The sequence below is a fragment of the Rhea pennata genome, chromosome 19 (genome assembly GCF_028389875.1).
Source record: "Rhea pennata isolate bPtePen1 chromosome 19, bPtePen1.pri, whole genome shotgun sequence".
NCBI classification, from domain to species: Eukaryota; Metazoa; Chordata; class Aves; order Rheiformes; family Rheidae; genus Rhea; species Rhea pennata.
Window position 1 is genome coordinate 11,400,803 of NC_084681.1, and position 26,828 is coordinate 11,427,630.

Consider the following 26,828-nt stretch of genomic DNA (forward strand, 5'->3'; position numbering starts at 1 on the left):
AAGTAAAGCAAATTTCTTACAAAAATCTAAACCAACAACAAATAATAGCTGTTAAGGCATCTGCATACTAGGGCTATCAGACTAACCTAATTGCATTCATTGTAATTAGCAATCCATTTCTTTTTAGCATGATTTTCAAGTTGTTAATAGGCAAATTTAGTAAGACCAAACCTTCTAAATCCGTGATCATCATTTCTTGCTTATTTTTGAGTTTGGCCAAGTTTTTGGCCTTTTCTTCTTCTTCAGCCAGCTGAGAAGTGCATTCAGCAATTCGATCCTCCATCAGCTTCTTTTCCTAGTTGGGAGGAAAATGAGGATGAGTAACAGTTAAAATACTATTCAGAGTCTCTAAGCAGCATAAATAGCTAAACATATGAAATCCATATAAAGGCCTTATATAGAATATACACATTTTATTTCAAGTCACCATCAACAGATTTGAATAGTAAGGGATTCATTTGAATAGTATAGAAAATATCCTTCATTTGTCTAAGGCTGAGATTTGGAATTATCACAAGACTGTTCAAGCCAAAAAATGGATTATGGAAGTCTGATTTTCAGACAGTATTTGTTCCACACTTTTTGAAAACCAGGTCATATTTCCTTACTATCTAAGCCTAAAAACATCTTTATAGTTTGCAAAGAACAGGGTAGCTATGATAAACACCATACCCAGCTCTCAGATTTGGAAGGCTCATGAAATTGGTCAGAAGGTATGGCAAAACTCTCCCTTTTAAAAGTTAGATCTAAGGAAATGTTAAGTGCCTCAGCTTCAGTGTGGTCACAAACTCCAGAAGTCAGAAGTCTTCAGTTCTAAACTCTAAAAATAAGGTAGCACTGATTTTAAGTGTTTTGAGATCTGTCACTTGAAACTACTAGTCCTTATGAGCAGAATCTCCACCACACATTCTGATCTAACAACCTTCAAAAATTTTGAATTTTGGTCCTCCAACAGTAGGATCTCTTCTTCCATCTTCTTGATCTTTGCTTCAGCTGTCACTTTTTCAAGCTGCAACTTCTGCCGAGCTCCCTCCTCCTCATCAAGCTGTTCCTCTAGGTCCTAGGAACAAAGATAATTGCATATGTGCATTTCTCATTACTTATTTGTTGTTTCTTATTTTGCTCATTAAAACGAAAAAAAAAGTGTATTACTTTGAAGAGGCAGTTGTCCTGGATGACACTAAAAATGCTTTCACTTTGTTAGACTCACTTATCGTATCAATGATCTGGTAATGAAATTTAGAGCCATGTGATATACACGGAATTTTTTATACTCTATTTCAACTTTGGCAAGCATATACAACCTGCCATCTAGGAAACATACTCTGCTATAATCTTTCATTTTCCTAATTTTGAATATAAAATAAAAATATACCACAGGGAGAAAAAAGACCCAACTGTACTTAACCATACTTACATTAGATTGGACTTCCTAGCATACTGCATCTGAGCAGGGCACCGGCTGTCAAAGTATTAGTATTGTGTACAAAGAAGGAAGCTGTCGCAACAGGTATTTCATTACTTGATCAGAGTATGTCATAGATGCCAGGGACTGGGAAGAGTTACCACAGAAAGCAAGTCTCCTGATTTCAGTATGCATCTAGATCTCAATATTACTACCGAAATGGTTCAGAGGTTGACACAACTGGGTAGATACTAACAGGAAACTAATAATACACCATGCTTCTGTTCATTCATACTCTTCAATAAGATTCTCATCCATGCATTATTAAAAGGCATCAAGAAACTGTGGTATGTGGGTTTTTCCCCCCTCCTTCAAGCACTTCAAGTATTTTGAAAAACATTTAAGTTCTCATGTTTCCCTCAAATAACAAGGATCTTTCAAGGTGCCCATGTATTCAAAAGGAATACAATTCCAATTTTCACAAGCAACAAGTAACTGGGAGAAGATTAAGTTTCCTCTCTGTTTCATACAAGTCAAAGAAGGAATATTCTTCATGTTGTCAGTGAATTTAAGTGAAAATGAAACATTTCCCTGTCAGAAATGAAATCACCTCATCAGCTGACCTCTACTGGAAAAGAGGTAAGCCGCATGCAGTTAACTTCCAGCTCCTGGCTACTCAAAAGCACTTGCTGACATCAAACCTCTGCCTACATATGCTATAGCTCACAACAGGCCATTTTGACTTTTCTGCTTTTTTCTTCTTCCCTCATCCTCACATCCCTGGACACCAGAGTGCTAACTGCACTGAACACTGGAAGCAAAGAGGAAGAATTCAGGCTGATTTTATTCCATATATGATGCTAAGGAACTAACTTACTCCATCTTCTGGAGATGATGAGTCAGCTTTCAGTCCTTAAGAATTCTGTATGCATACTTTTCCATTTCTAGTGTATCAAGAGACATACCTGAATATGACCCTGCATTTTCTTTTTCTCATTCTGCAGTATTTGGTTTCTCTCCTCTTCCTCCTCAACCCTTGACTCCAGATCATGAAGAATTTCTTCCAACTCTTGTTTTTTGGCAGCCAGACGAGCCCTCATCTCCTCAGCTTCTGCAAAGAGCTCTGTTTCAGCCTGTAGCTGCTCTGCAAGAATGTTCTTTTCTTCTAAAAGCTGCAAATATTACACAAAAATGAAATAGTAAAAATCTTTACTTTTCAAAGCCTCTCAGAGATTACACGACAACTATAAAGACAGAGACCAAGATCTGCTTCAATTTGAGACTCTGTGGTCAAGATCCTAAATAAAAACTTAGGAGACAGGGTTAAAGCAGCATTTACTCACTCACCCTCACATCTTAAGAGATCCTACTGTGCCTACTCCACCTCCTCAGCTCTCCCAGTAGCAAAAAGAGGAGGGAGGTGGCTGTATTCCAGACTGTCCATCGCGCTCATCCCTGTATAGTGACTGAGTGCTGCATAGATAACTGGGCAGAAGCTGGCACTGAACCACTGGAACTGCAACTGCAGAGATAGTGCACTAGAAGAGACTATTGCTTGCTTTGTGAATTTGACAACAGGAATTAATATTTTCCCATTCTATATTTACATCCCCATTCCATCATATCTCATGATTACTATAATGATAAATACACTTCTATCCCCATTTGTACTCCATCAGCTATTCTCGAAAACATCAATTCTGCTTTATCAGTATAAATACATTTCCAATTTTGTCCATTTGCTGTCATAACTGTTTCCTCATATTTCTTAAATGCAGCACAGGCATGCCACATAAGCATTCCAGCTTGAAAACACAACTGAAAAGCAAAATAATGCTTTTAATGAAGTTTTCCTGTAAACAGGAAAGGGCAACAGAATCAAATTTATTTTTTCAGTATAAAGATTCTGTGATCCTAGAGAAAGGTTCATGTTGTATTTTCCTATTTCAGCTTTTAGCCAAGTGCAGGTGGAGTTAATTCACTTGATTCATAGTGCTTTTGCTCACAAGGATCTTTTCCAATACAACTTTCTCACACAGGATGCAGTGCAAAACACATTCTATGTGTTAAAAGCTGATCTTGGGCACAAACCTGTTGATGTTTCCTTTCCATTTCCTCAAGTTCTGCCTCCACTTTTGTTTGTTTTTCTTTCACCTTCATTAGCTCCTCATCCTTGGCTTGAAGTTCCTCTTCTTGGCGAGTGACCTGAAGAAGAGGCTTCACCTGTGAAGAGTTGAAACAGACAAATAAGAAATCACATTCTACCTACTTACAAAAGTCAAAGAAAATGACAGAACATAACAAACCTTTGTGAAGACTCTCCACCATTGCCAATGCCTAAGCTTTAAATACGCAGCACAATTCCTCTGCAGGATTTTCAGTGCACTCAGTTGCTGTTGTTTCTTTGCAAAGGCCCTGAAGACACACAAAAAACATTTCTTCATATCAAATACAGCTGAGCATACATGTATTTGTGCTTTTAATTTTTAGGTTGCCCAACTCTAGAATACCCGCAGACCATAAATAGGCTTATTTTTAAGTTTCAGTGACTAGAATGATTTGAGTGCCCACTCCTTATATGAAGGAACAAGGCAAGAGCTGGACTCAGCATTTGTACTGCATTAACAACAAATGCTATTTGTTCTTACTATTAACAGTCTTTTTACTCAAATAGATAAAAAAGGATGGATTACAGACATTGACTTCCCCTTTAATTTCACGAAAGCAGTTTTACAAAGTAACTTTAAGACCTTTTGGTGGCAGAAGAGATTTTTTTGCAGCTAACAGCTATATGTCAATGGTAAAATTAGGAAGGGAGATATTATGAAATGAAGGTGCAAATTTACCTATTTACATTGGTCACATCTACAGTTTGATCATACAACATTCTTTCTTAAGAAAAATCTCTTCTCAAATGGAAGTTTTGATGCATAGTTCCCTATTAAAGAAACTTAAGATGACAATGATAGGATCCAATCATAAAAGCATACATACTTTCTAGCCAGGTATCCTCTACAAACTGCCTGGAAGAATATAATAATATCTGTGATCTTCAGATCTCGTTCTTCTTCCAAGTGTGCCAGGACACCCGCTCGGAAAAAGATCTTGCTCTGTCCAATTCTGTACAAGTTGGGGTCCAACTCTAAGGCTCTGATCTATATGGGAGGCAAGCACATTGTTTTCACACATAGGAAGGACAATATTTTTCTGCCTCAAATTTGTGTTTTTAAAAAAATAACATTTAGAGGAAAACACTTACCATTCGCTCACATGCTTGCTTACCATCCATAAAACCTTTTGGAATTGCATTGGGAGTAAGAATCTCATACCTTTAAGTTAAAAAAAAAAATTACTCTCAAGTTATATCGTTATAAATCCATAAAGCTATAGTTAAGGAGATTCTCCAGAAAATTTTCCTGCAGTCTATTTAGTCTATTTTAGATTGTTTTCCCTTCTTCCCTCGTAAGTAAAAATATTAAATCCACACATTTTGTTAGAGCAACTAAGATGTGGTATTTTCATAAAAGGCTAGGGTGAGTTAAAAGGCTAGGTTTTGTTTTACAGAACTGAGGAACCTTCAAGATTAGACAGCTTAAACAAAAATATGGGAATAGGCAGCTTCTGATTTAAAATTTTAATGCAGAGTAGTGATGTCTCGGTAATTGCAGATACTTGTGTTCTGAGGTTAAGGAGAACTCTACACAATGTATAGATCATAAAGCATCCATATAAAATGAAATTTCAGGATACAAAGCAAAAAGAAAAACAACAAAGAAAAACACCCTCAAAACTCAAGAACAGTCATTAAAAAATGACCAGCCTCAATTCACTTTCTTCCCCCGCACTCAAAAAGGAATGAGGAAGAAAAAATATTTACTTTGGTGGCTTTTACTGTCATACCTTGTTATAAACAAACACACCTTTAAAGAGCTTTTAGCAAAACCTGTGCTTTTTGATTATCACTTTAGAAATTCTGGATTCTGTAGGCCTGAATGAAGAATGATTAGTAGCACTGAGAAACAAAAAGAATGGTAAAATGACAAGAGCGCGTAACTGCTTCAAATCCAAGCCACTTCAAGAAACTAGTATTTCAGATTTTGTTCTGGTGCGTGTTTTTTCCCTGGTCCTGCCCTGTCTTCAAACATTTAACAAAGAATTTCATCTCAGAACAAAAACTCAAAAGACATCTTACTATTACCTTTGTCTAAATTCCTGGAACACTATCCTGTTTGGAAATCCTTGTCGACAAATCCTAATTCCTTCCAAAACTCCATTGCAACGAAGCTGATCTAGAACCAGATGTGGATCCAGTTTCCCAGCCTGAACAGAAGAAACATTACTTTCATATTCTCAAATTGTATGCACGGAAAATTGCAGTTTCTTTCTTTCTCCCCCACCTCCTCTAGACTGCCCTCTCTATAGTTAACCATCTAAATAAGAGGATGCATGTGGAATACTGAGAAGACAGCTGATCAATGTGAAAGCTTTGCAAACCCAACTTCCAATTTTGAAAGGACACTAAAAGCAAGCTTAACTGAATATACATGTAGAAATTTTCAAAGAAAAAGAATTTAGAGAAATTTCTATAGCACATACCCTCTTTTCATGATTTGGAATGATGCAGCGAACAAAATTGGGATTAGTGTTTCGGAGCGTTGCCATCAGCTTGGTGAGAGATTCCTTGTACAGTTGCCCAACAGTACGAAACATGCCCTTCTTAGTCTTGTACGCAGAGCCAAAAGCTGTCTCCGTTATTCCAGTAACCTGATCCAGACCCACAATACGATCCACTAGGAAGGAGGAGGAAAAAAATAGTTAAGTGGACTTTAATATTTGTTAGGTATAAAGGTATACAGAAAGAGGAGCAATAGTGCAGCAGCAGAAGCTTTGTGGAACAAATGACAGAAGATGCCATCAGTAGGCAAGGCAGTCAGCATGTATTAGGGACATTGTGCAGAAGCAGTGGAACCAAAAGCCACAAACTTACACAGCAGAATAGTGTAGCTTTAGTAGATACGTACTAAAATATCCAGCTCTTTACTTGCAGTTCTACACGACCAGGAAAGCAATTTTCCTTATTTTAAAGTAAAACTTTAAAAAAGAAAATTGCCTGAAAAACAATAATTATTTGAGTTCTTACAACGACAAATATTTCCAGGCTGAAAGTTTGGAATTAGGTATCTGCACTTATTTGTGTAAAATGAAAAATAAATTGTTAACTATATAGATTAAATGAGTTTTGCTGAATACAGAAAAATCATTTGAGAGCTAGGCTATTTACAGAAGAGTTAATGTTATTTCATTAATTAGTGAAATGCTAGTGTTATTTCAGTGATAAGTTAAAAAGAAGTATTTGTCAAAGTTTTGCTAGTCAATTATTTTGAAAAATTCTTTGAAATTGTGTATACACCTGTAAAGCCCCCCAGGCAAAAGAACAGTTTCAAAATAGGAAAACTACAGATCAAAGCTGTCATAAAGCATCAGCATGGAGATGAAGGGGCTTTTGATTTGTTTTTCCTGTTTTTTTTTTCCCTCATTTTTAGAACATAGCGAATATTTTTTGTAAAGATCTCTATGATTTCCTCTTCACATGCACAGAAAGGAAATTTTTATTGCTATCAATATGACCTTTAGGCCAAAAAAGTGAATGTGAATCCACATGCACTTCAGCAATTAAATAGCTCTCAGAAGAAAAAAAAAAAAAAAAAAAAGAAAAAAAAAAGAAAAGAAAAAAGAAAGTTTAACATCCTAATAAGAGCTGCTATTTCTCAGTACTGAGCAGATACACAGCGTGTATTGGCTCTTGGCAAAATCCAAGCTGGCCAGACAGAAACAAGCAAGCATATATAGGCTACAACTGAAACGTGTGAAATTTCATTTTTAGCCTTCAAAAGTTCACTCAGACCAAAGCAAAGGGAATTACACTTTGCTGCCAGAATTACCTTTGTACTTAAGAGTTAAGTGACTATTTTATTTCATGCTCGCACCCAACTCATACAAAAGGGAAAATGAAAAATGAGAAAAATACAGGGCAGCAACTTTGAATAACTGTTACAACAGTCTTCCATGTAGTATAGCCCAGATCCTACATACATATAGTTTTAAGTTTAAGAGTGTAAGATGCTTATTAAAGTTAGAGCCCTAAGGAAGTAGGAAAAGTTCACAAGATTGTATCCCACACATTCAGTTTAAAGAAGAAAATGGGATAAAAATTACTTGGAATTTTAAAGAGGTTGAACAAAACATTAAGTATTAGAAACACGCATCCAACATATACCACCAATGACTGGACATCACTTAGCTATCTAAAAACCACTTTTTTTTTTTTTTTCCTTTTTTTTTTTTTTTTTTTACTATACTGAAGTTAACAGTGCATCTTCCTTTCTTCCCCCCATTCTCCAACTTATAATATGGTTACTAACATTTAAATGAAGAATATTAAAAAAAAGTATGACCTTTTCTTAGAGTCTAAGAGCAGCCATTGAATAGTTTAACTAGAATATCACCCATTGGCTGAAGTCTTTGAACTCAAGTCCTTTAATTGTCTTAAACACCACTAGTTTCCTCAAGTATGCAGTATATCACAAGTATTGGAGGATAAACCCAAGTAAAAATTGGAAAGTTCGAAGGTACAAGCTCCACGTAGTCACAAACACATATTTCAAAATCTGAGGAGAAGAAAAAGGGAGGGAGGAGGAAGCAGTTGGAGACAATATCTAAAGCGTCTTCCAAATAAATATTTCAGGTAAGTGTTTTTGCTGATGTCTTAGGTCCTTTAAAAAAGTGTGCAGCTTCTAAAAAGGGAAATATAAATGTTGAAAAGAGGTTTTTAAATAAAAACAATTCCAGGAAATCTAGAAGACATTCATTTCATTTATCACTCCACTGCAACTGCAACACTCATTCTATTTAAGTAATTCTTCACCTTTTCTCCCCCAAAATACATCTATTTTGTAAAACATTTCAGAGTTTTGTCAATGTTGGACTGCAGAAAGAGCTATCATTTTAGAAGCAATTCTGCATCTCAACATGGAACTAGAAAGCAACAGACCTTTTCATTTGCAATGCTTAAATGCAATGCATAAAATATATATGCTATATGTATGCAGCAGCAACTGAATAGGTATGCACTCAAAAACATTTGCCTTGTGGAGGTATACCTAAATTTAGCATGAAATGAAAAGTTCATGCAAGCCTACGAGCAAAAATGGTTTTCCTGTAGATAAAAACAACCCTGCCTTTAGGAGACCTATGATTTTTACATCCATTCACCTGGTGGATCATGAAGACCAGTAATATTGTCATAGAAACAGGCTCTCTGAATATTCTGAATCTCTAAGGCAGAGAAACAGTGAAAACAGAAAGACAGAAGAGCAGATACACAAGACACTTCAGTTAGTATACAGAACAGGTTTATCAATTGCAAGCAGACTTTATATTGTGCTACAAAAGCAATTAGGCCACAACATTATTTCATGCACATTTCAATAATCTGTGGAAGCAGGTTTGGAGTATTTGCATCAAAAAACTCTTTCGCTTCTAAACTTGTACTCAAAAGGAAAGGAGTAGACCTCCAACCAAAACATTGTGTATATTTATTTTATATATTTAATAAAACTGCTCTCTATAGCTGAACCAAGTAACTATTCCTGAGAATAAGAGGGAAACTCTTATCAATTCAATATTAACCTACAGCATCATCTACATCATAAGCTTGATTTCCTCCTGGAGTAAGAAACTACAGGATTAATATGCTGTGACATGTAAATAAACTGATGTAATTAATACACTGTAAAGCAAAAAATTTTAAAGGTAGAAAAGTCCCTGCTAAGTATTTACCAGGGTTATTTCTGCTTCTTAGAGTATTTTGGTAAAAATGGTGAGAAATATTGAAGCTGATGTGCGCAGGGTTACTAGCAGTGTGCTGCTGAATAGCAGTAATACTGGATTTGCTTCTAATATGCAACATCGGAAAGCACTAGTATTATTGTTTATGAGAAATTATTGGTCCATATAAGATGACATTTTATTAACAGTAGCATCACTATAGCTATTTATGCTCAGGACTTCACTGCAGCAAGTCAAATTAAGAGTTTTGGACATGATTCTAGAGAGGAAATTCAACAGAGAGTAACAAGTAGTAAGTGAGTATTAGTTCAAATAATGAACATGAAAAGCAGCTAATCAAAAATGGTACATGTGCAGGGGACTATAGGAGCAACCCAGCTCCCCTGTGGTACTTTCGGAGTTAAACAATAGAGAAAATGCTGTAGATATTTATAACTTGAGGTGGAGGGTGGTGGAAAACATGCACAAAAAAACGTAATTCATCCAAAAAGGTAAAATCTGTACAACCAGTGTACTTGTAGCATGATCTCTTACCATCCTTCCAAAGCTCTGCAACAAATTTGTCGGAAGACTGGTGCAAAAGTGTAGCCACATTATCATTCAGAGGGTCCATGTTCTTCATCAGCCACTCATCTGCCTTGTAGTCTACCTGTAGAGCAGTAAAAGTTGCATATGATTAAAGAGATCATCATCATTAGCTTTAGATTTGCTAGCTAAAAAAGTTTCAAAATGATATTTGAATTTTCCTATTTTCTTCATTATGTTTGTTTGTTCTTAGTTTTATCTCCTCAGAACAGCTCAGAGTATTCCTTTATAAGAGTAAATGAACTGTTTTTTAAAAATCAGTAATCTGACTTTCTTACTAATAGCTGGTACACTTTTCCAATCTAATGTTACTGATAAAAATGAGGCTTCAGTATGGAGATATAAAAACAGCTCCAGTACCAAGACCCTAATTACTGTATCTCAATCATAGGGCAGTAGATTAAGAATGTGCTGCAACATGAACATTTGTAATTTGACTCTAACTGTTATACTTTTACAATTCATTCCACAGGGAAAACAAACAATGCTCTCATCCTGATAGACCAAACATTGGGGTGTGCGTAAAAGGGATAGCTCAGCAGTTGAGAACACAAGTCTACCGACATGGATTTCACCCCAGCCCTAAATCATCCTAAAACCTCGAGCCCAGAAAAACTTCTATGTAGATTAGCATGTTTTTTGCTTCAATAGAGAGTTATCTATTTAATTTTTAAATAACGTTTTTGGATAGAAAGTCAATTCTAAATGTTCCCACAATCCAAAACCAGATCAAGTCATCTTAGCACTTCTGCAGGAAATATTATTTTAAAAAAGCATTTCAATTTTCAAGGAGATACTTTCTCATGGAACACTGAAGTGTCTTCTGGTCAGAGAAAGATAGACAATGTAATGCCACAAACTACTCAGTTTGACGAAGCAAACTGCTCTTTAAAAATAATTACCTCTTGGCAGTAAGGCACTAAGTTATTTCAGTTCATGCTGTTTACCTTAAGGTTTTAATAAGTCTTTATTTCACAGCAAACCTATTAATTGCAGTAACAGTGATGAGTTTACTATTTCTAAGTTATTGTTTTAAGTACTGATAAAACAAAGTATTTACTTCACTTTTTGCTACAATTCTCTTATCTAGTTGCCACCACTGACATGAATGAATAGATAACAACAGGCTTTTATTATTTTAAATCAAAATGAAAGGATAGATCTTAAACATTAGCACAGTCACTTTCTTCTATATATCAGGGCAAAAATTGGTTCTAAGATTAAGTACCTATGAAACTCATTATAGCATGGCCTTATGGAATGGACTTAACGATCACAAAGGTTGCATTCATTCCTACTTTTCCATAAAATGCTGACAAGAATTTCACAGTTACTTCACGGTTTTGTCCAATACTACATCGGAGCTCAGCCCTTCAGCAAGGGAGGGACTAAATTAACGGTAAAGAATAAAAGATATAATCTTTAGCTATCATCTCTAGCTATGAAAGGGGGTATACAGGAAGTCATTACATGAATTGGTGGAATGAAAGCAAAGATGGTATTGACTCAGCACATCTTCAAGCAGCCAGTTATTCTATCAGCTTGGAAATACACAAATTCACAATAGATTTTTTTTCAGTTAAAGGCCTGAAAAGCTCATCTGCAAGGTACACAGAAGATCTGAGAACAAAACTAAACAAAATTGGAATCAAATATTTGCTTAGTGTCCAATTAAGATTTTTTTCAGCTTCGCCTTTTACGTAGGAGAAAGTTCTACCACAGTACTCCTGAATGTGCCCAAGAACACAGAACAAGGCTCCCTTCCTGCCCAAGTATTTCTAAATTTCATAGCTAATACTTTATAATACATTCCCCAAAGCAACATTTCTAACCAAGGATTCAACATTTAACCCTTACCTTCCCTGCATAGTGAATAATGCAGAAATCTGCCTTGTCCTTTAGTTGTCTTGGCTTTTGGAATTTGGAATGGGTTCCTTGCTCTTGGACCAATTTTTCCACAAATGTCTTGTCAGTAGCTTTAGGGAACCAGCACTCTTCATCCAGTAAAGCTAACACACCAGGAGGATTTGCCTGAAATTCAATTGCATTAAATATATGTTAATATTTAAAACACGATATTTCAATATTAAAAGAAAGCCACCATTGCATATAGAACATCACTGAATGCCAAAGCAAATAGCATCTAGATCAATTCCAATCTGATCTAAATTAAAATCAACTTTACAAGAGTCCAGTTAAAATACAGACATAATAATTAGTTCAAATAAATCAATGCCAGTAGATATGAACCCAGTCATAGCTGACCTGATCTACTGCTGGCAGTAGCCCTGCTTTGAGTAGAGATTGGAACAGGTCACCTCCAGTGTTCCCTATCAACCAACATTTATGACATATACATACAAAGCAGCACATTCACATATAGCTAACATTAGTAGTTAACATTATACTTTAAATCTGTGCTAAACTGAAGACAATTATCCTTCCCAGCCACTTACTAGTACCATGGCAGCCACTAAACCTCCCCTTGCCAATCCCTTCACTGATATCCAGTAGCACCATCCAGAGAGATTCAGCAGGCTCAACCTGAACAGTCAATAAAGTTTTATACACTACCTCTCTCTCTCTCTCTCTCTCTCTCCACATAACTTAAGCACTCCATTAGTAGGTTTATTTTTAAAATTAATTAGGCTTTAAAAAGTCTGCATTTTACAGCTGTACAATTGTCCGACAGGATGATTTTCCTCAGGGAAGACAAACTGAAGTACACACTAAAGCAATGGAAAAACGTTATAACAATTTATACTTCAGAAGTTTCTTGTGAATGTGAAGTTCACATATTTGAAGAGAGATGATTAAATGTGCCTACTACGTGGCATCACATACCCTTATGACTTCATCTATAGAACAATTAAGAAAGTATTGCCATTTTCAGAATTGCATTCAGAATCAGCAAGGCTGGAAGGGACTTCTGAAGATCCTCTAGTCCAACCTCCCCAAGATTTTCTGGTGCTGGTTGCACCAGGGCTTGAACCCCAGGACCCTCTGTGCTTTTCAAAAAAGCTGAGGTAATCTGATGCACTTCATGATATTCATCTGAACATCCAAATACTGAAAACATCTACAATTCCCCCTCAGGCTTTTTGGCAGAGATTTTACCTTCAAAGGAGGCAGAACTCAATAAAGTTCCACATAAAGTGAAGAACTTTGGCAAGCAAAACAAGATTTCCCTTTTCCTGCTCTAAAGAGGAAGAAAAAAAGGCAGAAAAGCCTCATTGGCTTTTGCAGCTCTTCAGGATGCATAACACCATACACAAAGACTCTTCATGTTTTTCACATGTATTCTGGAGTAAACACAGTTGAATATACAACAGCAGTAACTGTAACACCCTAGGTTTAATAAAATAGGTCACAAAATAATTTGAATACAGCATACTTTTGCTGCTCCTTTCAGGAGTCAAAATCTGCCTCTTCTGTTCTTGAAACTATCTTCAACTTCCACATATCAAGCAACTAGAAGAATTTAAGTAGCGCAGTGGTAACAACTTTTAAGATACTATTTCACAAGGTAGATTTATGGGGAAAATTCTGCTCATAACTAAATTTCCAGGAATTTTGCTGCCGATTTCAAATGAAAAGTTTTACTCAAAGTCTTGAAAACCTTTCTAACTTAGCCACCATACTAAAGCTCCTGTAATGCAATACAATGGTTTAATATGAAGATGACAGGACTAAAAACTTCATTAGTTCTAGGTGAAAGAAAATATAAAAACAGTAGCTTAATATCTTTAACTCAACATTCTTATACCCTAACATCAAGACATAAAAATCTATTAAAGATAAATCTTTCTATTAATATATGGTATTTTAAACTTGGGACTTAGGCTGTCACTTCTTGTGACAGCTCCACAAGACATCTGAGCACAGTCTTAATATTTGCAAGCAGCAAAAGACAAACCCATATATCAAATCTCCTCTCCTCTGAGCATTATAGACTCACAAACTTACAGGTCTTTCTATCAAGTCAATGCAAGGCTGCAGATCCAGTCCAAAGTCAATGAAGTTCCACTCTATACCCTCTCGTTGGTACTCCTCTTGCTCCAGGATAAACATTGTATGGTTGAATAACTGCTGAAGTTTCTCATTGGTATAGTTAATGCAGAGTTGTTCAAAGGAGTTCAACTACAAAATAACATTAGTAAGCATGAATAATTCAATGACAGGATCAATCATGTATTTGGAAGTAAGGTCAGGTTTTTTTGTAAGGCAATTTCCTGAAACTCTGCAATATGTATTTTAAAGAAAACTGCAAATGCATTACTCAGATCTCTTATATTCCCTGTTACATATGGTAAACTAACATATAATAGGAAAAAAAGACACTATTGTAGAACCAACACTTATAAAAAACAGTTTAGATTAGAGTATGACTTTTTGGCATGATAGCTCAATGTATTCAGAGCATTCATGTGCTACAGAACACAAAATACTCCTGCAGCCTTGTAACATGCACGCATTCAGTGGTTCTAAGCCAACAGCTAGGGCTGAATGCACAGTAAGAGGGAGGAAAAAAAAAGAAAAAAGTCTAATTATCTTTCAAAATACCTCAAAGATTTCAAACCCAGCAATATCTAGAATTCCAATGAAAGATGCTCCCTGTCGTTTGGTCCTGTCCAAAGCTTTATTAATGCGGTGAACTAGCCAGCGGAAGAGGCGTTCATAGGTGGCTTTTGCCAAGGCTTCCACTGCAAAGTCTGCCTGAAAAATCAAACCCATAAAATTTATTTTTTCTGGAGAAGTCATCAAAAGAACATAGACATGGATGTTATCAGAAATAATGCAGTAACAGAAGAAATTTAAGGCAGTTAACATGACGGAGGAACAAAAGCAAGCAGTAAAAACAGTATGCAGTTTGACTAATGTTATGAAAACGTATTTTTAAATTGTTGGATAAAAATAAAAGTTCTCTGAACATTTGATACATACAACTACTGCATTGAGGGATGACAGCAGCAGAAGGTCAAGGAAAAGGAAAGGTTTCTTCTACTCTACTACTGATTTTTAGCATGTAACAACATTTACTATAGACAGCTAGTTTAAACAAAGTTGGTGGCAGTATCTATTTAATCCCAACTCTCTTTATTAAAAGTTATACACAGTTTCACTTCATCTTTAAAGCATCAGAGCTTACTTGTTCTTTGGTCTGGGCTTTCTGAACGTAGTCTCTGCCAACTTTGATGCGCGGTGTCAGTATGGCTCGGGTGAACTCCATTACATTCATCCCCAGCAGATGGCAGAGCTTCTGTGCAACTGAAGATCACAGTAATAAACTCACAGTAATAAACGTAAGCGCTTAAATCCTCAACTCTCCACAGCAACTAGCAACATCAGTGAAAACAAGCTACAAACAAAGGTAGTCAAGTGCCAGCTTAAAAGTTTAATTGTCATTCAAAAATAAGGTCAGGGAGACACACGTCTGTCCTGTGGACAACAGACCTACTCTATCACACTGCCCACATCTGAGAAACACTTTTTTCTCAAAGATTTACGTAAACATTTACAGCAACACACTACCAAATTTCATTAAAGCAGGGAAAACACTAAATTCATAAAATTGCAGGAAGGTCACAAAACAGATTATTGGCCACAAGAGTTCATTTTGTTATTTTGAAACAGTACATCTATTGTTAAAGTCTCTAGAAAAAAATACACTATGAACACATCATGTGTCAACTTCATTACAACTAAAGTGGCCTAATAAGCTGTATTTTAATTTAGACAGGTATTCCAGTGTAATGTTATGTTTCTGTTAGAGAATATATCAAATCATTTAAATGATTTAAAGCATGCATTTATAAAATTTTCTTTAGAATAATAATATAAGCAGGAGCTCACATTCTTTAGACAGTGTGAACTTTACAGGTTTCATGTCAGTTATTTTAAATAACATATGACACACACTGTCTTTACATATTCTTCCTGCATCAATCCCTTCTCCTAAGGAACACTTTACCTATTGGAAAGTTTCATGACTTCAGATTTCTAAAAATGAAAGTGACGCTAAGGATATTTTTAGGTCTGGGTAACCGTTGTGCTTCAGCAAAAAAGCCCTCCATGCCCTATCTTGCAAGTATTTAAACTCATTACCCTTCTAATTTGGTAGCTCATTCATTTGCCATTAAAAGGAAATAAAGTTGTTTTCATAAATCAGTCTTGAAAAAATAGATCCTAATGCCAACACACAGAACCATCAGTGCTAGTACTGAAAACGCTATTACTGTCAATGTCTGAGACACTCTGGCCATACACTCGTTACAAGGGCTCATGAATTAAAACAAAACTTCATCAGTGAAATTAGGGTAACATCAAACTCAGCGCTGACTTCATTTTAGCTACATATAGGAGCACTTCTGTGCTTTGAATAAACATACACATTGGCATAGCAAATAAAACCCACAACATTAGGGCATTTAGTACTAGACACCTAAGGATCTTAAACATACGAAGTTGAGTACTAAGTAGCTCTGTCCCACCAACTGTGTAGTGTGGCATAATGAACACTGTATGGCAGATACTATAGTTTAAGAAATAAATCAATTTTTTCCTCCATGCAGTACTCCAGACATCACACTGAGTTTCACATTCATGAAAGAGTTGATTTTGTCATCCCTGGCTTTTACTGAGCTTGTAATATAACATAATACAGTAACAACCAGTGGACTTGGAGGTAACACTAAAATCCCATTTGATTCAGGCATAAAAGGAAGTTGCAGACAGCATTTCAGTTTTCATTGTGAAGAAAGGAAACCATTTAAGCTCAAAATTCTGTTTGTGAAGTGTACCACTTCTACAGATAGGACTGTTACTGTTTCTCACCATCTTCAGCTTGATGAATCTTTTACTAAGTAAAAGATAATTTATCTTGTTTGTCTAAGTTGCATTTTTTGTTGGCTTTTTATAGCTTTGTAGAAGGCAGGGAAAGCAACATAACATGAGGGAGATAGTTGTAAACACTTGGAAGATTCATCCTGCCTGGGTCATGTGGCTTTTCTAAGTTGACTAATGTTTCAGAAAGGCACTCGATTAAACTTTATTAGTTCAGTGCCTTAAGACCTCTGCCCTTTGAGCAGATAGACTTTTTCCAAATCTAGTAAATGTTACTCAACTTTGAAAATAAGTATTCACTATGGAATGGTTCTGTAAAGACAGTTTCTCCCCCGCTCCTTCACCCATGAACACTACATGGATTCTTGCCACCACTTGTTTCAATTATAGATATGAGTATTTGTGCCAAATGCACTTACTTCTATAGGGTAGAATTTATTTCCCATATCTGTTCGAAATTCATGTTGCCTAAGTTGACAACTTAGAACAAGCAGCCAAATAAAGTAATTTTTAAATACAAGAGAATGGCAATACGTTTCAACTACAATATGAGCTTTTCAGTATCTTTCCTCATAATAGCTCACAATTTTAGGTCCAAAAAAACCCAACAGTAATAAAAGTCAAGATAGTCTGGAAGTAGAAAGAATCTACAGGTTTTTCTATCATATCTTTTAAAGGGCAACAGTTGTCCCAGCTGGTTGCTCTGCTGGCTGGAGCACTTTGGGCAAAAGGCCACCACTGCAAGCAATTGCAAAAACTATGGGCATTGCAAGCAGCATCCTCACACAGCAATTCAGGAAAATATGAAACAAACCACAGACAAAAGAATTGAATCGTGCATGTGCAGCAGGCCTTATGAATGATGAATGGTGATTCTTACTGGTCTTTGCACTGAAATCAATTCTACAACCTTATTTTCCATGATAGCATTTAAAGACTGGAAGTGAAGTACTAAATTAAAAAAAATCTTAAAACTGCTTCAAAGACTATGTTCTTTGTGAAAGAACAAACTGCTTAAAATGCTGATTGCATTTTAAGGCATTAACTGATAAATTAAGCCTTAGTCACACTGTCACACTGCTTCAGAAATCAGATTTTCTAAATACAGCATGCTTATGTTCAGCCACTTCACCAGGGAAATTGTGCTTGGCTTCAGAATTCTTATCATTGGCAAGAAAACTGCTGTCAAGAACCAAAGAAAACAAGCGTATTTAAGTATGCACTTTTTCCTAATGCTTAAGTCTTTTCAGATAAGCAATAAACAAGACTGCAGCTGAAATACTTGTTCAAAGTTCAGAAGCAATGCAAATAGCATAAATTCTGTTGATAGTTATTTAATTTCTGTCTGCATTAAGAGAAAGGAAGACAAAACCGTCCTAATAATTTCCTACTGACTACTACCATCACAAATCATGGCCTCTTCTTGGCACAACTTTACCAAGGTAGCTCAGAAGACTGCTCTGTACTTTCAAAGATGTGCACTAAAACAATAGGAAAAATATTGTAACTCAAATTATATCATAGCTTGCAAACGTTATCAACTTACCAGTATTCTCTGGCATAGAAGCCTGATCAGTATTTCTCTCCTTCTTAAAGGAAATATTTCCAAATTGTAGCACTGAAGACACCACTTTCAGCATGGCTGTGTTTAAAATAAGTGAACGAATAGATAAATTTTATAATGAAGTTCTCTTCCGTTATCATGTCACTTTCCTTCCCAATCTTAAGCATGAGTTCATAAAGGAAATACAGTTTATACTGTGCTTTGTAGGCAAATAGTGTTATTAGCTCTACCTTATGTTAAACAAGCATTTGCTGCAGGCTATCAAGGCACTGAAACATTAAATTTGGTGACATTAAATTAGTGTGCGCACACGCATGCACACACAAGAGACAAGCAAATACGCTTTAGAAATTCAGAAAGCTTAATAACTTACATAAGATCTCCTCATGTGAAAATCCCATGATATGCATGGCTTCCATAGTCTCCTGAAAATTGTCCTTGTCTTGTTGCCCAGGAATAGGGATGTAACCATTAGATAAAAATCGGTAATTGTTAAATCCTTCAAGCAGCAAGTCAGCTGTGTTGTGAGGGGTAGAGGGAAGATGGAAGAAAAAAAGCTAAAGAAACACTGTTCACACTCAACTGGATTCAGTTTTCACTAAATAAGTAAACTACAATTTACTAAATCAGTTACTCAAAAACAGCCTACAAGATATTATACCAGCTTAGTAATTCATTCTTCTGAAATGCCTAAGATATGAGTATACCTTAAAATTTTGTAAAAGCTAGATTCACAGAATCCTCTCTGTAGCAACCTACATTAGCTCTTCAGTGCATTAAACCTGTTAACAGAACAGTACCTGACTGATCTAACAATCTCAAATTCCTATCCAAATAACTATCTATATTGAAAGGTTAATAGGCAGAAGACAGTTGGGTGTTGATGATAAAGTTGTGTTTAGCATCCTTGATGTGGTTATCTAATATTGGAGAAGAAAGATTGAAACATCTCTCAGGAGTCCATACCTTCAAATAGTTGTGCTTATCACAACTTAACAGGAGTTCCTAGTTAGCAAGGTAAAAGGGGAGAAGATAACCAATACAGTACTGCTAGGCTAAAGAAAGCCTTAGGATTTCATTATGTTTTGGCAAACTGGCTGTTACTCAACTCAGTTTGAAGGCACAGTCCACAATGGATCTGGCTGTCACTCTGTTGTTACTGATCAGCCGACAGTCCTGCAGTTTCAATCCATTGATTCCCAGAGACTGAATATATCACAGACTGCCCAGGCTGGACTTTGCCATATAGAAATTGTCTGCTTGAAATGCAAAATTTGCTTGACAACAAACTTGAAAAAAATAGAGAAGACCGGGCTTTCTATTCCCCTTTTAAAACTTCCTATTTCAAAAGCAAAGAATAGTTCAAACCTGAGTGTGTTAGCACTGAAACAAGCAAATCCTGAACGCAGAACCAACGGGTTTACAAAATAAGATAACTTACACTTTAGGTGTTCTCCTGCTCCAGCTAGCAGCTGATAGAAGATATGAAATGTCCGTTCATCTTTAGCCTGACGAACAGCACGAGACTTCTCCAACAAGTCTGATTATAACTAGTCAAGGATTTTTTTTTTTTTTTTTTTTTAAATGAGCAAAAAGAACAATGGAAAACTGTTCCAAAGCAAGCTATGTAGTTACTTAAGGACCAATGGCACTTTAATAAGGATTTCGTCTTCTGTGAACTTTTGGTACCTTTAAATGGAAGTTTTAAAAATCAGACAGACAGAAGCCTGCTTTTAATACCAGTGCACTAACTTCTTGGATGCTGTTTGAGTTTCCCTAGAATCTACAGTGAACAAATGTCTACAACAAATCAACTAAAGTCCAGGTGAGAGGGGAGGTTGTTTAGTCTTTCTAATCACTTCTATTAAAGTCATAGTAGAACCCTGAAGCATCAAAATCCCAGCAGCAGCTGTACTCAAATTACTTCATAAGTATCCTTTCTTTTAAACTTTTCATATTAACACGCTATTCTTCATTACCTTTAATGAATGTTTCCAAATGAAAATTTAGGGAACAGATAGCAAATTGCCATAAGCTGTAACACTGTTTATATTTTCATTTCTTGACATGCCCTATTGTAAGGCAAACACAGGACAGTTATTTGACACAGGTTACTGCTAAGGGTGAGTTCTTAAGGAAAAAAAAATCCCTTAGAGTAAATCCTCCTATTTTCACAAAACCTGGGAAAACAGTTCTAAGCAAAAAAAATATTAATTCCTATGTAGAATGTTTAACGAAAAAAACTTAATGTTAAAACACATTTTGAATAAATATAGGTCTTTTGTAGCCTTTTGGGAATTTATTTTGTGACAGTACGAAATATGCACTGCATTTAAAATTACATTAAGTAGTTTAAAACATAAGCATAGAATGAAAGCTTAATTGCAACACTTGCGGTTCATGATTAATACTCATGAGATTTTATTTACCAAGACTTCCGATTTCCCAAAAACATTGCGACTCTCTACTGCTATTCAACCAGAAAACAGGCTTAAAAAGACTAGAAATTAAGTGCATGTATAGGCACACATGTATGTTCATGTGTGTACATATACACACACACAGTATTTCTATATAATGCAAATAAAGCAACTTCAGAGAAAGGTTTTCAGTAAAAATGTTTTTTTCCCCTCTGTTAAACAATTCTATATAAAAACAGATCTTAAATCTAGAACAGAATTAGGTTTCAGCAACACAAGATCTACAAGCAAGTAATACTAAATGCATATTGGGATCTAGAAAAACCAAGAAAACAGAGGCTGACCCAACACTGACAGCACTACCAATTCCATTGCTTTATGGAAAGTGCCACCTCCTGCCAGTGCATGTGTTGCTTATGGTGCATGCTGATGAGAATAAATTCAAACTTCTGGCACAAGAGAAAAACAAGAGCTCAACTTCTAAATACAAAAGTGCCTTTTCTAAAGATATTTTCAGAGAGCAAATTGACTTAAGGTTTCTCTAGTGAACACACCCTGTTTTTAAGGCTAGTCAGCAAACTCAGTAGATTCCAGGAGTGCTAAGATTTGTTATATCCAATTTCTAAGCATGTGTCAGCATGCTTAAATATGTGATATTTGTGATTTTGATAAAAAACAAAAAGGGAGATGTTAAAAGAATCCAATAAATACATTAATCTTTCAGTGCATACTAATGAATTCAAGGGTTAAGAAGAAAAATAAGTCAGAAAACTCGTTTTACATCGAGGTTGCATTGCTTAAGCAGGATACATGTCTCAATGTTGGCCCCAACAATGTAACCAGTAACATCAAAGTTAATTCTAATAAACTTGCCCTGTAGAGAAAAGAGAATTTTGTAATTAAGTATTTTTATTAAATAAGATTAAACTCTATACTGCTTACACATTTCACGTTCAAATGCACTCTTTTCCATTCAATGTATTCAATGATCACTTCAATGGAACATGCTGTTCTGCAAACACACACTTGCTAAAGCTCAAGAAATACTTATTCTGGGTATAACCAGCCTTACGAAAGGCTTCTTCCTAAATGAGAAACTGCAAGTCTCTGAAAAACAAGTTGTGCTGTCTAAAGGTGATTAGAGCATAGTAACAGTGAGATTTTTAAATGCACACATTTCTACAAAATACCAACACCTTCAGCATCAGTACACTTGTTTTATCTGCAGCAATCCTGAATCTCAGTGCACTGCCCAGCTTCTTTTTCCACTTCCAAAATCATGCTGGCTGCTATTTGCATGGTCTTTTTTTTCCTAGTAGGTGGTAAAAAGAGGACTGGGAAGCAGCCAATATACCTCTTTCTTCCACACATCTCCTTCCACCCACAAACAACCAAATAAAGAGCAGACTTTCCACACTTAGAGTGGGTCTTAGGAAGAAACGGTTGTTAGCTTATGTGTTATGTTGCTGAAAACAATTAAACCTGTTTTAAGCCACATTAATTCCCCAACCTCTTTTGTCACTTGCTCACGAACACTCACAGCAGCACAATATGATCCAGCTTGGAATTGGAGCACTTCTAACAGCACTGCTACCATACCTGCAGTTTGTGCTCATGAAACTGTAGGTGTTCCCACCAGTGGCAAAGGTGTAAAGAAGCCAGTGGGAACACCCAGTGACTACACGGAGATCTCTGCTTTCATTGCTTCTAGTTTCTCAACTTCTCTATCCACACGTGAACAGGTTTTGGGGATGAGGACGTTTCACAGCAATTTGCCAACAACTAAATGCTTGTTTTTATGGAATCTGCACAAAGCCACCTGATAACACGTTTTGCGGAGGTCATCAGAAAGCTGTTCTTGCAAGCAGTATCCAAATCCTCTCATACCTGTCTCTCACCCTTTCATATCTGGCAGCTTAGAGCTATTAGTACATCAAAGTGAATTCCTGTTTGGCAAATCCATTCATCTCAGAGATTCTACTACTAACCTCTATATTAAATATTCTACTCTATGAATAGGTAAAATATATGTATTGTAGCATAGGCTGATCTAGTAAAAGTTTCTGGCATGTCCTGTCGTGCTGCAGAATTACAACATCTAAATAAGTTACTGCAGTCATTTGAGCCATCCCAACTTCTTACTGTAAAACCCTGCTCTTCTCTCCAACTCCCTGATAAAGTACATTTATGTCAAAAGGTTCATGTGCACAAGACTTACCAAGCTTCTCTTCCCAACCTCATTATTGAATCTAGAGAAAGATATATCCTACCAACCTCACTTGGACTTCATTTCAGAACAAAATAACCGCTCTGACACTGCAATTTCACATCCTCAACCCCAAAAACTGATTGTCCGAGTTTTAACAATACTGGTGGAACTCTTTACATTGGCTCCAGTGATTCAACATTACTTAATCTACAGTTTGTTTGGAAAGTCAATGGCACCAAATTGACTATTACCAGAAATATGGCTTGTTTTCAAGTATTAACAGTCAAAGATAAGTACTTGAACTCAGATTTTTTGACTATGAACATACAGAATACTCTAAGCTCAGTTTGTAACTAAAGCTTTATACTTTTTTGTTCTGTAACAATTCAAAAAAATTTAACGGGCACAAAGCACAAATTGACTTTTTCTAATGCTCACTCAACAGACTAGATATATAACACAGGCATCTGCACTAGCATGTCAAAAAAGCCATGACATTTTTCTCTACCCCAGAACAGACAACACAACCTTCTCTTAGACAACAGGTTGAATTTGCTAGAGTAAAACCTATGAAAACTGAAACATTCCATAAAATTTAGTCAGTGGCTTTTTCTAACATATTTCAGAACCATTTTACTTAGTTTCACCCTTAAAAGTTATTTAGTTTCTGCTATCAAGTTACAAATTCTGTGAATGAAATTACTGAGAGGAAATGCAGTTATTAAACCAGCTGATACATTAGAAGAGAGAGAAACATGCTTTCAGCCTAGAAAGTTTTTTCACTGATGAAGTCTAAACTGGAAAGGCCACTTATCTAGTTCATCATCTTAAAAGCAAAGTGTTAATTCATCCTTCTAGCTAGCACTGGTCAATCTTGCTATGAATCTTTAAACTATCGCAGTTAGATAACCACTCTTTAACAACAGAGCTTTGTACTGCCACAACTGTGCTAAACTACCTGGCTTTTTAGAAGCCACATAGGAAGGAAAGCAACATTTAGTTTTGGATATTAACCCAACAAGACCAATTCCCTATCTGCTGCAAATTTCCTGAAATACGAAAAAGAACACTGCATTTTGTAGAAAAAAGTTGACTTAACATTAGCCTTATTACAGTACTATCTAGTATGATTAACAAGTAGGGAACAGGCTGGTCTCTTCATGCTGTGTAATAGAGGCTTGACAATTTTTACATGCTGAATAACTGCACTCCTCAATTTGTAGGTGGGATACAATTTTTAAGTCAGATTTTAAAATGCTTGGTACTAATGTAAGTTCGTTTGTTTTTTTTTTTTTATTAAAAAAAAAAAGCCTCGCCAAACAAAGATGACACCATCTGGAGTGCATTATACATACTCCTTCATAAAAAAACAGAGTCGGAGCCATCTGACTGATTATGTTCATGATGGCAATGTAGACTTCAACATAATACAGAACAGATGCTAACATCTTTCAGGAAAAAAGTATCTTCACTAAATTAGTGCAGTCTTGGATGGATTCAAGAAATGGAACAAAGCAGAATTACTGGACAGTGAAACCTGTTGACATCATAAATCTTATAACCAGTGCATATAAGCAATCATTACTGTAAATAACATGGCTATAAAATTAAGCTTGCATTTCTACAGTGCTTTCCTTTCTTGATTGATAGGGACTATCTAAAGGATTTCACTATACAGCTTTCCAGAGTCCTCACTGCCTGAGCTAAGTTCATCTGTATAAATACAAGCAACTACTGAAACAAAGCAGTCAAAAATCTTTCATTTGGTCTGTAAATTTTAGTTTAGGTTTTTGTTCATCGGCTTGATCTTATTTTTGTTGTCTGCTTGCCTTTTTTTTAAAAAAAAGAGAAAAAATAGGAAAGATTTACAAACTCCTATACAGTTTTAAAGTTGCACTGAAAACATCTTTCCCTTGAAATACAAGATAGCTTCTTCTTAAACAAAATTTTAAATAGTAGTAAATGAGTACTTGCCCTGAATTTCACCACTAGCTTTAACACAAGGGAACATTTCAAAAAGCAGTTATTTACTACTATGACAGTAACCCAGATCTACACACTCTAGAGAGAAAATGAATAACTCACAAAACGCGAGGAGTTGTCATTTTTCACTGTCTTTGCATTCCCAAAGGATTCCAGAATAGGATTTGCCTGAAGAAGCTGACGCTCCAACTCCCCCTAAAAACCACACAAATGGAGAAGCAAAATGATGTAAACACAGCACACATGTTAAGGGTTCCAATATTCCACTTTTTCTTGATAGTCATTTCACCCTGATTGCAGTAGTGATACTATCTTCAAAAGAAGAATTTCCCCCCCCCTCACTGCAAGATCTGCTGATAATCTCCTCCAATCCAGTGAATACACACACAGACATATATTTAAACATACACATATACACACACACACGCAGAGCAGTGACTGAATATGACTGAACCGGTGCTGAAAAATCATTAAGCATGAAAAGGCAAATTCACATTTAGGGCTAATGAAATTAGGCACAGATTTCAAATTCTTAAGAGGGAAAAACTAATTCAACTGTATAGTTTTGAGATTTTACTGAAAGGTTATTGTCAAATCACTAAAGTAGTAATATATGAATGTAGTACTTTGGAATGGCTATTTTCATATTTACCTTCAAATTAGTGAAATATTAATTTTTCAAATGGCCAGACATTCATATAATTTCAACATATCTAAGATGAAGTGAATACATCTGAGAATCATGTTAAAATTGCATAACAGGAACTGAAGAATACCAAGTAGAAAGCTTATTTTCAAATTGACCAAGTCTGGCCACATAATTCAGCATGGTCATTGCATTGTTTTAAACGCTTCCTTAATTTTAAGCCAATGGATGTAGAAATCAAATAAAACATTTATCTTAAGGAAATTGCACAACAACTTGTACAATTGCTGTTCATAAGGAGGTCTGGCTAACACAAAAGTCTGTGCTACTTCCATAAGCCCAAGAGGCAAGTACATATAGGAAAATATGATATTGTTTTCCTGCTCTGAAGGGTGGTTTAAAAAAGTGGAAAAAAGTGAAGCTGTATGTCTCTGGAATGTAGTCAAAAAACAAAAACAAATAAAGAAAACAAAAAAAAAGCAGAAGGTTGTGTTCATAAATCTGCTTTTTCCAATCATTTACAGCATAGATGAATAAAGGTCCAGGAAGGAACAATTAAGAACCAGAAACGTAAGTCTTAAGACTTCCATATGAGCTCACTTATAACATAGGAATACTAAATTGATTAACATCTGAAAGAGGCTTTTATTTGCATATTGGAATGTATTTCAAGATTTCAAGTTCTTCTGGAAACTAATGGTTGTTCATTCTCTAACATAACCTCAAGTTATCTGCTGAAAACATTGTTTACTTCCAAATGTACTCCCTTTGGGACTGCATATTCTCTGAATTCTAAAGGAACTAAGAATAATAATAATAAAAAAAAAATGTTAGTCTCAGCCCAGAGCACACTAAACACTACTCAAGCCACAGTACCTAAACACCATGTTAGGTCTGCCAACATTACAGTTCTCAGGAGCACTTGAACTGATAAAGAAAATCCACAATTGTAGAAAAAACTAAATCGCTGTTATAGCCACTGTACACATGTGTGCAATTCATATTCTAAAAGTTTTCTGTGACACAGAGAGTGGAAAAGCGCTTGATCACACTATTCTTCCCATTCCCCTTTCCCAGACCCCGCTATCCCAGTTCTTATTAAGACACCAGATATAAAAATGAGAAGCTTGCTTACCATGCTCTGCACAGCTTGAAATAAGCCACATTACGTATGCTAAGCACAGCAAGTATTTCACAGCTTACATTTCAAATTCTAGCTATTCTGGAAAAGAAAGCACACTGTCTTCAAAATCTGACTCAGCTGCAGAACATTACTGTGCCACTTGGAAGCATTTCACCGCAGGCACACTGTCCATGCTTCAGAG

General features: G+C 35.8%; 1 protein-coding gene across 2 annotated transcripts in view; it reads right to left on the reverse strand.

Annotated features, from left to right (window-relative positions):
- Positions 1-26,828, reverse strand: part of MYH10 (myosin heavy chain 10) — a 99,290-nt gene that overhangs the window by 19,580 nt on the left and 52,882 nt on the right. For both annotated transcript variants that reach the window (XM_062591689.1, XM_062591690.1), the window contains 19 exons: positions 24,960-25,052; positions 21,476-21,539; positions 19,687-19,785; positions 18,619-18,762; positions 18,228-18,323; positions 14,988-15,106; positions 14,402-14,554; positions 13,805-13,978; positions 11,696-11,869; positions 9,788-9,902; positions 6,002-6,195; positions 5,604-5,725; positions 4,665-4,734; positions 4,400-4,560; positions 3,712-3,820; positions 3,497-3,628; positions 2,371-2,577; positions 923-1,060; positions 172-295 (listed from right to left, as the gene is read on the reverse strand). In XM_062591689.1, coding sequence (XP_062447673.1) covers positions 172-295; positions 923-1,060; positions 2,371-2,577; positions 3,497-3,628; positions 3,712-3,820; positions 4,400-4,560; positions 4,665-4,734; positions 5,604-5,725; positions 6,002-6,195; positions 9,788-9,902; positions 11,696-11,869; positions 13,805-13,978; positions 14,402-14,554; positions 14,988-15,106; positions 18,228-18,323; positions 18,619-18,762; positions 19,687-19,785; positions 21,476-21,539; positions 24,960-25,052 — 2,488 coding nt within the window. The remainder of the gene's footprint in view (positions 1-171; positions 296-922; positions 1,061-2,370; positions 2,578-3,496; positions 3,629-3,711; positions 3,821-4,399; positions 4,561-4,664; positions 4,735-5,603; positions 5,726-6,001; positions 6,196-9,787; positions 9,903-11,695; positions 11,870-13,804; positions 13,979-14,401; positions 14,555-14,987; positions 15,107-18,227; positions 18,324-18,618; positions 18,763-19,686; positions 19,786-21,475; positions 21,540-24,959; positions 25,053-26,828) is intronic.